General features: G+C 44.4%; 1 protein-coding gene across 8 annotated transcripts in view; it reads left to right on the forward strand.

The window, feature by feature from the left end:
• Positions 1–16,904, forward strand: part of LOC148018814 (uncharacterized) — an 81,153-nt gene that overhangs the window by 37,468 nt on the left and 26,781 nt on the right. For 7 of the 8 annotated variants that reach the window (XM_087701171.1, XM_087701166.1, XM_087701167.1 and 4 more), the window contains one exon: positions 4,208–4,295. The exons of the other annotated variant lie outside the window; for it this stretch is intronic. In XM_087701171.1, the coding sequence (XP_087557297.1) occupies positions 4,226–4,295 (70 nt within the window). In that variant the 5' untranslated portion in view covers positions 4,208–4,225. The remainder of the gene's footprint in view (positions 1–4,207; positions 4,296–16,904) is intronic. 8 annotated transcript variants of the gene reach the window in all.

Genomic DNA, 16,904 nt, shown 5'->3' on the forward strand with positions numbered 1-16,904 from the left:
AATACATTTTCAGCACTAGGGCAAAGCTTCTGACCTTCAGTTAGGTGTCTTGGACCCACGAAGTCAAGGGAATTGATGGTATCCCGACAATGGAACCATGATACCTTCCTTCTTAGAAAGGGCGGTAATTTTTTGATTGAGCACTTAACTATAGCAATCAACAAATGAATATAACTTGAAATGCACAAATTACCTTTATAATCTCGGACATTGGACACCCTATTGGCCCCAAAACTGACACCCCTTGCGGTGTTTTTTAAACTTGATTGCTAATGGAATGAGTACAAGTTAAGATTCACAATCTCCTTTGGTTTTTCAAAAAGCCTCTTTGCTGTAGCAACAATTAGCAATTAATTCGGGCCAAATGGAACCACCAATTGGCCAAATGCTACCCCAAATTACAATGAATGGGTTGGCATTTGAATTCCTGACCATTACAAAAATTTCAGGTGCTGAATTCAGTGTACAATGCCTTTACCAATTGGCATGGGTCCCAAGGTGGTTGTCAAATCCTAATGTCTACAGAAATTTAGGGCTTACAGTAGAGATCTCTCTGCTTTCCACCACATTTGGTTGAGATTTGCTCAAAATGGTTGAGATCTCTTGAGAATGGGTTGGAGAAGGTGAGAGAGAAATCTGATTTTCTTTGCGAGAAAACCCTAAATTCTGCTTGTTACCTGCTCCACCTTGCATTTTATGCTGTCACCTACTGCCATGCATCTCCAAAATGGTGTCACCTAATCAGCAATGCTGTTGCCAGCCCTTGGAAGGTGACTCCCTGTTGTCCCTTGCTTGTTGAGGCCCCCAGATGGTTGTCTTCTACAAATTTTTGTTCCTTGATCAGAAAATGGACGAGTAGCTCTCTCTCTCCCCCTCTCCCAAGCTATAAATTGATTGAATGACTGAGACCCAAATCCCAAAGACGTTTTCTCAGTTTACATGGGCATTTTTGCCAAGTGGCAGCTTTCTAAACCCATTTTTCAGCATTATCCAGCCATTTAATTAATTTTTAGGACTAAATAATTTTGAAAATTAAATTCAGACCTTCTGACCTTGCCCAAAATTGAATGTGTCCATCCATAATTTAAGTTGACTAGGCCATTTGTAACTTGAAGTGGTTCTCAATCTCTGTTGACCTTTAGATTGGCATTAAAAAATTAATTAATGCTAGTCCCTAGTGTCACCACCAACACTTTTTGGCCAAATCACTATCCCAGGGTCACATTTGATATGAACTGATCACCAAAACCCAATCAACATAACTTAGTATAACGTTTGCCTTTGACACCCTTGCATCCTCGAGGTCCTTGATTTGTTACCATGAAATAACTGCCATGTGCATCACGTGCTAAACAACCTTGTATATTTGAATAATAACTTAATCAAATGTTATAAGCAAGATTAAAGCATCTCAAAATTTCATGTCCACATGATAGGTTGAGAGTTGGAGGATGAGAGGGTGAAGAGAATGGAGCTTAAGTGTAAGAGGATAGAGAGCTTGAGGATATAGAGGGTAGAGAGCTTGAGGGAATTGGGCGTAGAGAACTTGAGAAGAGAGAGTTTGAGAGTAGAGGGCTTGAAATTTGAAATTGAAATGAGAGGGAGAGAATGAATGAACGCGTGTGTGTGTATAGAGAGAGAGAGAGAGAGAGAGAGAGAGAGAGAGAGAGAGAGAGAGAGAGAGAGAGTTGTGGCATGGGTATAACTAAAGGGAGAATAAACAATATATAGCTGATGAATATAAAAGGAGAGTCTCTCGGCATGGGTATAACCAAAGGAAGAATAAACAATACATAGTTGATGAACACAGAGAAAGAGAGAGAGAGAGAGAGAGAGAGAGAGAGAGAGAGAGAGAGAGAGAGAGAGAGAGATCTACATAATGCCAATGTGGCCTATGAGACAAAATCCAAAGTACATCCATGTCTAATGTCATCTCCTCAGTAAGGTGAGGATAACATTAAAATAAGTAAGTGGCCTACGAAACAATGCTAAGAAATAACTTTACGATGGGCTATGCTAGAGTAAAACCATGTTTGGTATTGTTCCATGGGTAGAAAGAAAAAGAAACCCAAATCTGACAGAACTATATAAAAAAAAAAGTGGTCGCGACTTAGGCTGTAGTTGATCTCAACATCTACACATGATCTCCGCTATGATGCGATCCCTAACTGCTCCACTGATATGCATGGTAGTGAGTCTTTGGTGTGTCATAATAATGGCTCTGATCCGATTGTGGTGCAGCCTCCTCGGATGCAGTCCTAGTAAATGGGGTGGTTGTGCTCGATGAAGTGAAATGGGTCTATCCAATGTGACTCCACAACGTAGAATGGGAGGTGTCTGGTGGGGTGGCTCTGTCTTTGCAAGGCTTGTAGTGTTAGTAGGGTCAGATTTGTGCAAAAAATATCATTGCTCTCTGTGTGGATCCCTTTTTGATCTCCTACGTAGTAGTAGTGCTGTGCGGTGCCTTTGGAGCTCCAAGAGGAAAAGACCTAGGCAGAAGAGGCAGTGATATTGTCCTCGTATGTCATAGTATACTGTACATTTGTTGCTTGCGTATGTAATATTCCTTTGTCTCAGGCTCTCGACTGTAGTGCTGGCAAGTCCTATCCTCTGGTGAGTATTTGTCCATCTACTTGTCTCCATCTGTAGCCTAGGCAGAAGAGGCAGTGATATTGTCCTCGTATGTCATAGTATACTGTACATTTGCTGCTTGCGTATGTAATGTTCCTTTGTCTCAAGCTCTCGACTGTAGTGCTGGCAAGTCCTATCCTCTGGTGAGTATTTGTCCATCTACTTGTCTCCATCTGTAGCCTATGAGAGGAGGTATGAGTGAGCCTGATAGCAGTCCGTATATTGTGGGAGAGACGGTGTCCATGTATGCTGGCCGAATAGTGAATCCATCATCAGAGAGACATAGGAAGTGACTCTGGTAGGACTCCATCCTCAATCCTAGAGAGAGTGGTGTGTGGAATATCATAGAGTTTAGATTCTTTTCCCTAGAGGAGAGGGGGGAGGGAGTTTTTCATCAAAATTTTTATTGGCAATATTTATGGTACACATCTTAGAACTACATTGTCTTTAATATGCTATATGCTCTATTTTGCAAGATCAACACACTGATGAATGTCAAGGCCCCCTAGATATTATTTGGGAAGTTGCTTTCCAACTCAATACCCCTATTGAAGCTATTGTACATTTTCAATGGCTTAGTCATAGCATGACTAAATTACGTTTGATTCCTTGTTGGACACGATATTGGGAATTAATTGCAAGGACTAGTTGGAATGACTCACTTTTTGGTCTTTAAAACAAAACTATTTTAATAGGTAAGCATTTGGTATCTCTGCACTAATAGTTGTGTGGGCTGTGATAGAGTTGTATGTAGATTAACATAGCAAAGCATAGGGCACTCATACTTTATTGACTTGTAAAACCTAGGTTTAATCTTAGTCTTCCATAAGGAAAGGAAAGATTTTGAGAAGTATCTAGTGAAGTCTAGATTTTATTTGGACATTGATGCAAAATGGTGGATGAAGATTTTCTAAAGGATTATCTTGATGTTCTCCAAGCTTTTGTTGAGGAGAATACCAATTTAAGAGGGGGATATGCCACAACTTTCAGTTCACCTCGAAAGTACTGGCAAATCAATGTAAAAAGAGTTTTGTACATAGTCACATAGGATGGGGACAGAGAGTGGCATGGGCAAAAGCGGGGGACAAGGATGGAGGGATGGGATAACAAACATAAATGTCATTTTTTATTTGTGAAATATTTGTCATGTAGTGGGTGGATGGGTGTGTATGGATGTTTTTGTGGAAACTATGTGTGTGCACAGGCGAGCATGCATGGGTGCATGTATCATTTATAACGTTTAATGTTAAACATAACAGTTTTCTTTTATGTGTATATATCTACCATTAATTGTTACACTATGGTCTATCATAGACAAAAAGTGTGTTTATATGCATGTTTTCACATAAAAAAGAGTAGGTGTTTGTAAAGAGAGATGTTGGCTTAGGCTGATTTTGTATGTGTGATATGAGCGTAAGATATGGGCTGATTTTGAATGGATGTGATGTGATACTTACTATGTGTGTACGTTTCTACGAAAGATAAGGGAAAGGAAAATTGAAACTTATGATAAAAAAGGTCCCCTATTAGGCATCCCTAATGTCATCTCTAATATGTTATATGCTCTATTTCGCAGGATCAACATACCTCACGAATGTCAAGGGCCCTTAGTCAATATCGTTTGGGGAGCTGCATTCCAACTCAATACCCCTTTCGAAGCTATTGTATGTTTTCAACGCCTTAGTCATACCATGATGAAATTACATTTAGAAGCAGAAACTAATTTCTTGTTGGATACTACATTGAGAGCTGAGTGCAAGGACTCTTTTTTGGGAATGGTATCACTCTTTGGTCTTTAAAACAAAACTTTTAATGGGTGTAAAAGCACTCTGTATCTCAGCATTAATAGCTGTGTGGGGTCTATGATAAAGTTGTATGTGGAACAACATAGCAAAGCGTAGCACAGTTAAACTATATTGACATGTAAAGCCTAGGTTTGTTCATAGTCTTCCACAAGGGAAGATAACTTGCCAAAGGAAAGATTTTGAGAAGTATTTAGTGAAATCTAGATTTTATTTGGACATCAATGAAAAATGGTGGGTAAAGATCAGCCAAAGGATTATTTGGAAGTTTTCCAACTCCACTTAAACCTTATCATTGAGGACAATACTATTTTAAGGGGGTGGATAATGCCACAGCTTGTAGTTCACAACCCTCCAAAATATTAGGACATCAAGGTAAAAGGAGTCTTGTACATAGTTACAAAGGATGGGGATTAGGAACGGGGACGGGGATAGAGATTACGGGGATGGAGATGTGGGGATGGGATGACACACATAAATGACATATTATGTTCCGGACGTCTTCCTTTTTTCGTCAAAATTTTTGTGAAATTCGTGAAATTTTTCCTCCCCCCCCCCCCCCCCCCCGCCCCCTGTTAGAGAGATCACAGCCAGGCAGGTTTCAGCCTGGTGCAGTCCAGTCGGACTGCATGCAGTCGGACTGCACAGTCGGACTGCCACGTGGCAGTCCGACCTGCAGCAGGCAGTCGGCTGCATTTACTGGGCATTTCTGGCGCCCTATTTTCTGGCAGATCTCGGCTATTTATACCCGACACTTTCAGCAGTCTGGTACACACTTCTCTGACGCAGATTACAGACCGGTGACGCGCAGATTCTGTCTCTGTTCACAGATTTCAGATAGCAGACAGTGCAGACTGCAGCGGACTTCGAGGTGGACAGCAGGTTGCATCGTCGAGGTGGAGACACGCAGTCCAGCGCACTGCGCCCATGTATATATCTGCATATCTTTGTATTCAGCATTCTATATACAGCAGATCTTCATCGTCCACTGTCTCTTTCTCTCCCTTCTCTCTCTGCGTTTTCTCTCTCTCAGTCCTATGCTTCCGCACCGCTGCACTCTGACATGGTATCAGAGCAGTGTTTGAGGGCTGACTGAGCGCAGAATCAACCTGAAGAGGAGTTTCCATCGCGACACAAATTTGCGTTTTTTGCGTTTAAGGGCAGACAGGAGGGCTGCGCCTTGGAACAAGGCTGAAACGAGTGTGGGCGCACAGGAAAGGAGTACAGGTGGTGGATTTGCTGCTGTTTACTGCTGTTTGACGCGGAGGAAGTTTGAGTTTTCAGCCTACAAGTGCAGGTTTTGCCTTTTCATCGCCTCCGGCGGGTGAAGAAGGATCAGGACGCGGAAGAGCCTTAGCAGGCTGAGTTTTCCCAGTCAGAGGGGGCTGCTTTTGCGTTTGTGAAGGCATTGCAGGTGAAGATGTCTACAGAGATGGACTTGGAGTTCCAGGCGATTATGGACCGGAAGGTGCCTGTCTTACCGGCTCTTCCTATAGATCAGAAGCTCGATGGCGACAACTACCGCATTTGGCGCGTCATGATGTTGGCCATTCTTGAGTCCTATGATTTGGCGGAGTTGGTACAGGAGGAGATTGACCGGCCCTCGGTAAGAGATGAGTCTAAACTCTCTTCCGATGCTCGTGCGGAGTTGGCCAAGGCCCAGTCTTATTGGGACAAACTGAATGCGAGGATTCGATCCTTTCTCTTTCTATCATGCACTACAGCCGTGATCGCTCACATCGAGCACTTGACGGTGGCTCGGGAGATATGGCTGGAGCTTGATCAGATGTACAATCGGATGACCCTAATGAAGAGGGTTTCTTTGGAGGTACAGATGCGGACTTTGTCCGTAAATAAGTCTTCTTCGCTACAGGAGCACATTAACAAGCTAAGGCAGCTACAGATGCAAGTTCAGAATGCGGGGAAGCCGATTTCCTCCGAAGACATGGCGATCACACTACTGTCCCAGTTGCCGCCACGATTCGGTACATTTTACTCTGCCCTCATTGCTTCTGGGCGAGAGTCTACTCTTCGGTGGGAAGAGTTGGTTCCTATGGTCTTGGACCAAGAGGAACAATTAAAGGGACAGAATGCTTCCAAGACGGAGGCGCTGACAGGTCAAGTCTCTCAGAAGAAGGGGAAGGACCAAAAGAAGAAGAAGGGGGATAACAAGTCCAAGAAGGACAAGGAGAAGGACAAGGACAAAGACTCCACATGCCATATTTGTGGAAAGACTGGCCATTGGAAGAAGGATTGCCCTGACAAAGACACGAAGGACACCAAGAAGAAGGACACCAAGGATTCTGGAGTGGTGGCTGCACCCTCATCAGCTGCATTTCTTCATCTAGCTGTCATTGAGGACGCTTCACCGAATGCTTCTGATGCTGCGATGACGGCTCCCTAGGCTCGAGAGTGGATTGTTGATAGTAGTGCCTCACGGCACATGACTCCTTCATCAGATAGTGTTGCCCAGTTGCGACCCTCGCGTGGGCAGATTCTCATTGGAGACAGCTCTTCAGTTTCTGTTGCAGGTCGGGGTAAGATGCAGCTTATTCCAGATGGACGAGGTGGTACCCATACCTCAGAGGTTTTGCATGTACAAGGATTAGGGTACCATCTCCTTTCAGTTCATAAGATTTGCTCTCTTGGTCTTCTGGTGGAGTTTGACAGTACTACGGTGCGAGTCCTTGATCGTGGATCGAGGAAGGTTCTCTCATCCGGATATGAGGAGAACGGCATTTACAAATTGAAGTCTTCCACCGCCCTCTCTACTCGTCTTCTTACCTCACAGTCACAGTCAGAATTATGGCATGCTCGGTTTGGTCACCTGAATTATGACTATCTTCGGAGGGCGTCACGTGGACAGCTTGTTCGAGGGTTGCCGGATATAGTGGTGAGCCAGCAGCCATGTGTCTCCTGCATACGGGGGAAGCAGCATAGGGATGCCATTCCCCACACAGCTTCGCGGCGGTCTACTTCACCGATGGAGCTAGTATCTACGGATCTATGTGGCTCTATGAGGAATGAGTCCTTGCGTGGGAGCTCGTACTTCATGCTGATCGTGGATGACTATAGCAGGATGACATGGGCCTACTTTTTGGCATTAAAGTCAGAAGCTTTCTTGCACTTCAAGGATTGGCTTCTCTTTGAGGAGAACCGATCAGGCCGGAAGTTGAAGACCTTGCGATCCGACAAGGGAGGTGAATTTGTGTCTAATGAGTTTGCTCGGTTTTGTGCAGATAGAGGAATTCACCAGGAGTTTGCCAATACCAATACTCCTCAAGAAAATGGTATTCTTGAACGGAAGAACCGCAGTGTGATCGAGATGGCGCGCACCATGATGGAGCACCGACAGACCCCTCAGGTTCTGTGGGCCGAGGCTGTGGCTACTGCAGTCCACATCCTTAATCGATCCCCTACTTCGGCCGTGGAAGGGATGACCCCATTTGAGGCTTATTGTGGGACGAAGCCAGATGCTTCTTACTTTCGGGTCTTTGGGTGTGATGCCTATGTTCACATTCCCAAGGCTCACCGTGATAAATTTGAAGCGGCTTCTCGAAAACAGGTATTTGTTGGCTACAGCTCCCAGTCCCAAGGCTACCGACTGTATGATCCCGTCAAGCGGGATGTGTACACTAGCCGTGATGTGCGGTTTGTGGAGGTTCCGGCTACTTCAGCGGGTGAGGAGCATCCCGTTCTTGGAGATCCAGGGGAGAGTTGGGCTCCTTCTACAGTTCCAGTGGAGCCCGTGCCTTTTGATTATGATTCTGTTTCTGACACAGAGTCTACTGTTCCACCGGACACCTTTGAGGAGTTACCGCCAGTGGATATTCCGGAGTCTTTTGCTGATGGAGAAAGACGGGGGGAGGTTCGGCCTCCTCCTCGTTGGGCCCGTGACACACTCCGTGATTCAGGGATCGAGGGGGTTCCTGAGGAGTGGAACCGCAGGATGGTCCGCGGCGGTCACGGAGGCACCAGGCACATTCTACGGAGCTTGTTTGCTCCAACTATTGTTTGATGACCCGTGTTATGCAGGATCGAGAGCCCACCTCCGTGAAGGAGGCTTTACAGTCCGCACCATGGAAGAAAGCTATGGAAGCTGAGTTGGAGGCTATTGAGAGGAATGACACTTGGTCACTCGTGCCACGCCCCCCGAAGAAGAAGGTGATTGGAGTCAAGTGGGTCTTCAAGACCAAATACCTCAGTGATGGTACTTTGGATAAGCACAAGGCTCGCCTTGTTGCTAAAGGTTTTGCACAGCGCCCAGGGATTGACTGTCATGCCACTTTTGCCCCCACAGCTCGTATGGCGACCATTAGAGCTGTTCTTGCTTTGGCTGGCCATAGGAGATGGCCTGTTTATCAGTTGGATGTGAAGTTGGCCTTCCTGAATGGTGATTTTAAGGAGGAGATCTATGTTGAGCAGCCTCCTGGCTTTGGTTCTTCAGATGGGAAAGTCTACAGGTTGAAGAAGGCCTTGTATGGCCTCAAGCAGGCTCCACGTGCATGGAACGAGAAGATTGATTCGTTCCTCCAGTCTCAGTTGGGATATCGGCGGTCCAAGGCCGATCCGCAGCTGTATGTCCACACTTCCGAGGATGGTTGTGTGCTGTTTGTATTATATGTTGATGATTTGATTGTCACAGGTGATGCTGCACAGCAGGTCCAAGAGACGAAGTCAGCTTTACATCGGACGTTCGAGATGACGGATTTGGGTCTACTCCATTTCTTTTTGGGCCATGAGATTTATCAGTCTCAGAGGGGGATCTTTATCTCTCAATAGAGATATGTACAGGAGCTCTTGGTGTCTTTTGAGATGGAGGATTGTCGGGCCCTCTCTACTCCTATGGATCCGAACTGGAAGGCCACTTCTCATTCAGCTTCTCCTTTGGCGGATGCGTCCCGCTATCGACAGTTGATTGGTTCCTTGATTTGGCTTCTCAACACCAGGGTTGATCTATGTTTTGCTGTTGGGCTCTTGGCAGGGTTCGTGAGTGAACCTAAGACGGTGCATTGGCAGGCTGCTCAGAGAATACTTCGGTATCTGAGGGGGACGTCTGATTTAGGGATTCATTACCCCGCAGGGACAGATGGGTCAGATCTTGTACTTGCAGGTTGGAGCGACTCGGATTGGGCCGGTGACGTGGACCACAGGCGGTCTACTACAGGTTACTGTTTTACTTTGGGTGCAGGTGTTATTTCATGGAGTAGCAAGAAGCAGCCCACGGTAGCCCTTTCGTCTACTGAGGCGGAGTATCGGGCCGCGTCTTCCACCACATGCGAGGTTGTGTGGCTTCGGAGATTATTGGAGGAGCTTGGGTGCCCCCAGACTCGTCCTACATTGCTGCGATGTGACAATGAGAGTTGCATTGCCTTGGCAAGGAACCCTGTTTTTCATGCCCGGACGAAGCACATTGAGATCCAGTACCATTTCATCCGAGAAAAGCTTCTGGATGAGACTATCACTGTGGAGTACTGCAAGACGGAGGACAATCTTGGGGATTTGTTTACGAAGGCGCTTCCTCAGGCTCTGCTTCGGAGACATTCCAGATCCCTCAGGCTTCTGCCCTGCCCAGGCTCTGAGAGGGGGTGTTAGAGAGATCACAGCCAGGCAGGTTTCAGCCTGGTGCAGTCCAGTCGGACTGCATGCAGTCGGACTGCAGAGTCGGACTGCCACGTGGCAGTCCGACCTGCAGCAGGCAGTCGGCTGCATAATGCAGCCGACTGGGCATTTCTGGCGCCCTATTTTCTGGCAGATCTCGGCTATTTATACCCGACACTTTCAGCAGTCTGGTACACACTTCTCTGATGCAGATTACAGACCGGTGACGCGCAGATTCTGTCTCTGTTCACAGATTTCAGACAGCAGACAGTGCAGACTGCAGCGGACTTCGAGGTGGACAGCAGGTTGCATCGTCGAGGTGGAGACACGCAGTCCAGCGCACTGCGCCCGTGTATATATCTGCATATCTTTGTATTCAGCATTCTATATACAGCAGATCTTCATCGTCCACTATCTCTTTCTCTCCCTTCTCTCTCTGCGTTCTCTCTCTCTCAGTCCTACGCTTCCGCACCGTTGCACTCTGACACCCCCCCCCCCCCCCCCCCTGTTGGGCGTTCATATGCACAAGCACAATGTGCAATTTTTGATCCAAAAATCTGGGGCTTTTCCCAGAATTGGAATTGTGATGTAGAAGTGGACAACCCGACTCAAAAATTGTGATATCAGTGCACAATTGCCCGTGAAAATTTTGGGGCTTTTCATATTTCAGTGAAATTTCTTCAATTTCAGTGAAATTTGTGCACACTAGACCCGAAAAATTTGGGGCTTTTGCAGAATTTCATCAATTTGTGCAAGAATTGCTTGGTATATGCACTTGGGCACTTGAATTGATGCAATTTTGAACAGATTATCCTAAAAAATTTGGGGCTTTTGACCCAAATTGTCAAATTTGTGCTCGGGAATGCCTTTGGAGCAGAAATTGTAGTGAAATTTTGGGAATTTCACGTGTAACTGTTGGCTTGGTCTCTAATTGTGTCAGAAATTGCTTGAGGAGTGCAGCAACCGACATTTTCAAATTCTGAAAATTCATTTGCAGATCTGAAAATTTCTGCAATCTTGGGATTTTCATTGCTGATTGGTACTCTTGTGCACTATGGTCACTTGTGTCATATTTGGGCCTGCCTTTGATGATTGGTTAGTCAATTTGGGACTGCAAATTATCGTTGGAAACAGTGACATCAATAATCTTTTGCACATTAAGAAGCTTGAGGGTGCCCATAATTTTGCAATCTCGCAAAAACAATGCTATAATGTCTTGGTGCAAAAGAAACATGTAAAGCCCATCAAAACAAAGGGAATCAAACTAGTAGACATGGAACAAGACGAGTGGGATAACTTGGACGAGCTTGCTTGCTCTACCATTGAGCTCTTAGTGTCAGACAACTTGATCTTCAACATTGAGAAGCTGAATCCAGCATATGCAATGTGGCAAAGGCTTGAAGAATTGTACGCTTAGAAAAGTGCAGCCAACAAGGTTTATAAGCTGAAAAAATTGATGGACTTTTGCATGAAAGAGGGTACAATCATGTCTGTACATTTGAATGAGTTTAACTCAATTTTTAGTTAGCTAATTGCTTTGGATTTTCATATTGATAAAGAGTTCAAAGCTACCTTCTTGCTGTGCACTCTACTTGAAAGTTGGGATACTTTCAGGACATCTTTGAGTAATTCGAATGCTCAGCTGTTATACTATGATGTGGAGAGCTCTTTGCTGATGGAAGAACTCAACAGGCAGAATAACCCAGCAAACAAGTCTTCAAATGCATTATACACTGGAGGTAGATTTCAGCATAAGAGCAGTTCTGAAAGTAGAGCACGCAACAAATCTCGTGGAAAGAATGTGGAGTACCATCATTGTGGCAAAAAGGGGCACTACAAAAGGGATTGTTTTCAGTTGAAGAAAGAGAAGGGCAAAAACAAAAACAATGAAGCCAACAAGGCTGAAAACAAGGACAGCCAACATTGCAAAAAGAGCAATGTGAAAATAGAAGAGGTTAATGTAGTCATTCATGATAATGACAGTGACGGTGATGTACTTCTAGCTTTTTCTTTGGATGCACATGCATTGATTGCAGACTCTGAGGATGATATTCACACTTGGATACTTGATTCAGGTGCGCCTTTTCATGTCACACCACATCATGAGTGGTTCTCTGACTACAATGGTGCAGTACATGGTATTGTTCACTTGGAGGTAACTACGCATGTAAAATTGCAGGCGTTGGCAATGTGAAACTGGAATTTCAACATGGCTCCGTGTTTGTCTTGCATAATGTGAGACATGTATCTCAGCTCAAGAAGAGCTTGATAAGCACAGGGCAACTAGATGATGAAGGCTATCACACCACCTTTGGGGATAGCAAATGGAAAATATGTAAGGGCTCTCGCATTGTTGCTAAGGGGTCCAAAAGTGATACTCTGTATCCTCTACATGTATCTAGTGTGCGTGACCATGTTGTCGCCATAACTGAGCAGCCAAGCGTTTCTTTGTGGCATAGCTGGTTGGGACACATGAGTCAATTTGGAATAAAAGTGCTCTCTCGTTTGGGTTATTTACCATCTTTGAGGTATGCTGATTTTGAATAGTGTGATCATTGTATTTATGGAAAACATGCTCAAACGTCACACAAAAAATCTATTTCTTTAAAGTCTTCACCCTTAGAGTTAATACATTCAGATGTATGTCAAATACCATGATTATCTCTAGGGGGAAGAAGTATTTTTTTACCTTTGTTGATGATGCCACACGCAAAGTTTGGGTTTATCAAATCCATCGCAAAGACGAGCCCTTGGATAAATTTAAAAAATTCCTGGCTCTTGCTGAAATCAGACCAGCAAGACGTTAAAATGCCTTCGCTCTGACAATGGTGGGGATTATGTGTCCAAAGCCTTTCAAGACTTTTTGTGACAGCAAAGGGATTAAGAGGGAGCTTACTGCTCCTCATAATCCGTCCCAAAATGGTGTTGCAGAGCGTATGAATCGGACCATTTAAGACAAGGTCCATACAATGCTGTTACATGCTACTTTACCCCATGGTTTTTGGACAGAGGCTGTTATGACAGCCGTACACTTGATTAATCGGTTACCAAACAGGTCTTTGGGAGGGGGAGTTTCCCAATAAGTGTGGTCGGGCAAGCCACCTTCGTATGCACACTTGAAAGTGTTTGGCTGCGAGGCATTTGTGCACATATGCAAGGAAGAATGGAACAAACTTGAGTCAAAGTCCTGTAAATGTATTTTCCTAGGATATGGTGAGGAAGGTGAAATGGGGTATAGATTATGGATCCCAAGAAAAGAAAAGTAGTATGCAGCAATGATGTCATCTTCCGGGAAGATCGCATGGACAAACAGCTCCAAAGAACAGAGGAGGTCCGAAGGATTGTATTCCGGGAGGATGTACCAATAGGACAGCAAAGAAGGCCCGTTAGATAGCAGCAAATACTTGCTGAAAATGTCCCTAAAAATGCAAGGAATGATGCTGTAAATGATCAGTAAGATCTTGCCCATGATGTCCCACAATTTTAACAAGAACATGTGCATGTGGAACAACCTGAACCAGTTATACAACAAGTTGTATACTTGTAGAACAACAAGCTGTTAATGCAGATTTATAGGCTGAACAGCCAACAAATATTGAACATTGGGTCCGTAGGTCGACCAGAGTGCAAAAACAGGCAAATAGATTTGTTTCTGGAGTAAATTATGTGGCTGATTATGTCATGTTAACAGATTGTGGTGAACCTCATGCTTCCAGGAAGCTTTGGACAGATAAGATAGTAAGAAATGCAAAAAGCAATGCTATCAAAGATGGAATCTCTCATGAAGAATGGAACTTGGGATTTTGTACTTTAGCCAAAAGGACAAAAAGTGCTACCTTGCAAATGGGTTTACAAAATGAAAGTCACTTTTGGTTCTTTGCCCAAGTACAAGGCACGCTTGGTTGCTAAAGGGTACAAGCAAGAACATGGAATTGATTTTAATGAAATCTTTTCTCCTATAGTCAAAATGACTTTTTTGCGAACCATCTTGGGCTTGGTTGTATCTGAGGACATGGAACTCATACAGATGGATGTAAAAACCGCCTTCTTATATGGTGATCTACATGAGGAAATCTATATGCAGCAACCTGATGGTTTTGTTGCAAAAGGAAAAGAGCACATGGTATGTAATTTCAACAAAAGTCTGTATGGGCTAAAGCAAGCACCCCGCGAATGGTATCACAAATTTGATACATTCATTCAATCTCGGGGATTTCATCATTCTCAAGTTGATCACTGATTATATACCAAGAAGGCAGGAGATGGCGGCCTTATTCTCCTCGTTTTATATGTGGATGATATGCTAATTGTAGGCAAGGATGTTAATGCCTTGGACTCCTTAAAACAAAGCCTACACAATAGCTTTGATATGAAAGATCTTAGTGAAGCAAATCACATTCTTGGCATTTGTATACTCAGAGATAGATCAAAAAGTCATCTTTTTCTGTCATAGCAAGAGTATATTACGAAAGTTCTGCAATGTTTCAATATGGAGGGGGGGAACTTTATTAGTATACCATTGCCTCCGTATGTGAAACTTAGTGCAGAGGACATCACTATATCAGATGATGGTAAGGCTGAAATGGCCAAGATACCTTATGCTTCAGCTGTTGGTAGCTCGATGTATGCTATGGTTGCTACACGTCTTGACATTGCATTTGCGGTGGGAGTAGTTACCAGATACATGGCATATCTTGGAAAAAAGCATTGGGAAGTAGTGAAGGGTATCATGAGATACCTTAAGGGCACAAATGATTTGTATATCTGCTTTGGTAAACAGAAGTCATCTGTTGTTGGTTTCACGAATGCAGACTATGTTGGCCATTCTGACTGCAGGAAGTCTACTTTAGGATATGTGTTTATGTTCACAGGAGGGGCAATCTCTTGGATATCTAGGCTGCAAAAGTGTGTTGCACTGTCTACTATAGAGGTCAGAATATGTGGCTGCCACCATAGAGGCATGCAAAGAGGCTTTATGGCTTTCACGTTTGGTGAGAGGGGTTGGGATTATAGAGGTTCCTATCCTCCACTGTGATAGTTAGAGTGCTATCATGCTAGCACGGAACCCTGTCTTTCATGCAAAGACAAAGCACATACAAGTGAAGTATCATTTCATTAGGGATATACTTGACAGCAAAGGCATTGAGCTTGTCAAGGTACATACAGATGATAATTCTACAGACCTTCTCACGAAATATCTCCCAGCCGAGCGGTTTGCTCATTGCCGCCAGATGATGGGGGTTGGATAGTATATGTCTTTCAGCTTTGTACATATATACACTTAGCTGATTCTTTCCTCTACCTTCAAGCACGTTGCCTTTAGGTGGGAGGTTGTTGGGAATAAAGGCTCACCGTGCCTTTTACCGTGTTTGGGTGTGAACGCACCCTTACACTTTGTACTTTATCTATATTCAAAACCTAAAATGTGGTACATTCATCATTGTACCGAATACCCATTGTGTCATGCTCACCCACTTACTCTACTGCTCTCAACTCTTCGCACCTTCACTCTCAGCTTAGCTCATGCACAGACTCTTCGACTACATCTAGAGGGGGCACTGTCACCATTGGTGATAACTCTATGGTTCCATTTAATGGAGTGGGGACTATTCCTCTCTTGCCAAATAGGCAGTCTTCTTTTGTCAAAGTTCTTAATGTACCAGATTTGGGTTCTAACCTATTGTTTGTTCATGGTCTTACACAACTAGGTATCTAAATTGTTTTCACTAGAGATGCAGTGATTGTGAAGAATGAGTCAATTGGAGCGGCTCTTTGGATGGGTACATAAGAGGATGAGCTTTATACGCTCACAACCTTAGCCGTGAGGTCTTTCCACGAGCTTGGGATGCTTTGGCATACTCGTTATGGTCATCTAAATATGATGTGATTTGATGGGCTTCTAGGAGGAAGATGGTGGAGGGACTTCTTGATTTTCCTCCTATTCACACTCTTAGCCCTAGCTGCTTGAGGGGTAAGCAACATTAGCAACCCCATCCATAGGTTGCCACTAGGAGGGCTACCACACTACTGGAGTTGGTGCAAGCAAAATTTGCATCCCTAGTTGCTTGAGGGGCTAGCTGCTTCGGCAACCCCATCCACAGGTTGCTACTAGGAGGGCTACTATACCGTTGGAGTTGGTGCACATCGACCTATGTGGGCCTATGGGCGCAGCCTCCCTTCGAAAGGCCAAGTATTTGATGTAGATTCTAGACGACTTCAATCGTTATGTGTGGCTTACTTTATGGAGTACAAGAGTAAGGCGTACTCCCACTTCTGTGATGAGTGGAAGGTGTTTGCTAAGAAGCAAATGACCTTCAAAGTTCGTGGTGTTCGAGTTGATCATGGTCGGGAGTTTACCTCTCACCTCTTTTCTCAGTTTTGCAGGTATTTGATATTGATTGTAGACGACTTTAATCGTTATGTGTGGCTTACTTTTTGCAGTACAAGAGCACCATTAGAGAATGTTGTGGTGGAGCATGCAAATCGGACTATGTTAAAGATGGCTCGATTGATGTTGGAGCATAGGGGTTTACCTCATTTGCTTTGGGGTGAGGCAGTGGCGAGCTAGAGTTGACATCCACAATTGTTCCCTTACTTTTGCCTTACAGGACATGATTCCATACGAGCATTTCTTTGTTAAGAAGCCTTTCGTATCTCACTTTGCATCTTTGTGTGCGATGCATTTGTCCATGTGGACAAGAAGAGGAGGAAGGCCAAGCTCAACTCCAAGTCGAGGAAGCTTATCTTCGTGGGTTACAACATGACCATGAAGGTATATCAGCTCTATGATCCAACGACTCGAAAGATTAAGGTGAGCAGGGATGTGATCTTCGATGAGGTTGTGGCCTTTGAGGATTCGATTATTGGTTC

The sequence above is a fragment of the Lygodium microphyllum genome, chromosome 20, assembly GCF_053477565.2.
Source record: "Lygodium microphyllum isolate KBCC chromosome 20, Lygodium_microphyllum_v1.1.10, whole genome shotgun sequence".
Lineage (NCBI taxonomy): Eukaryota > Viridiplantae > Streptophyta > Polypodiopsida > Schizaeales > Lygodiaceae > Lygodium > Lygodium microphyllum.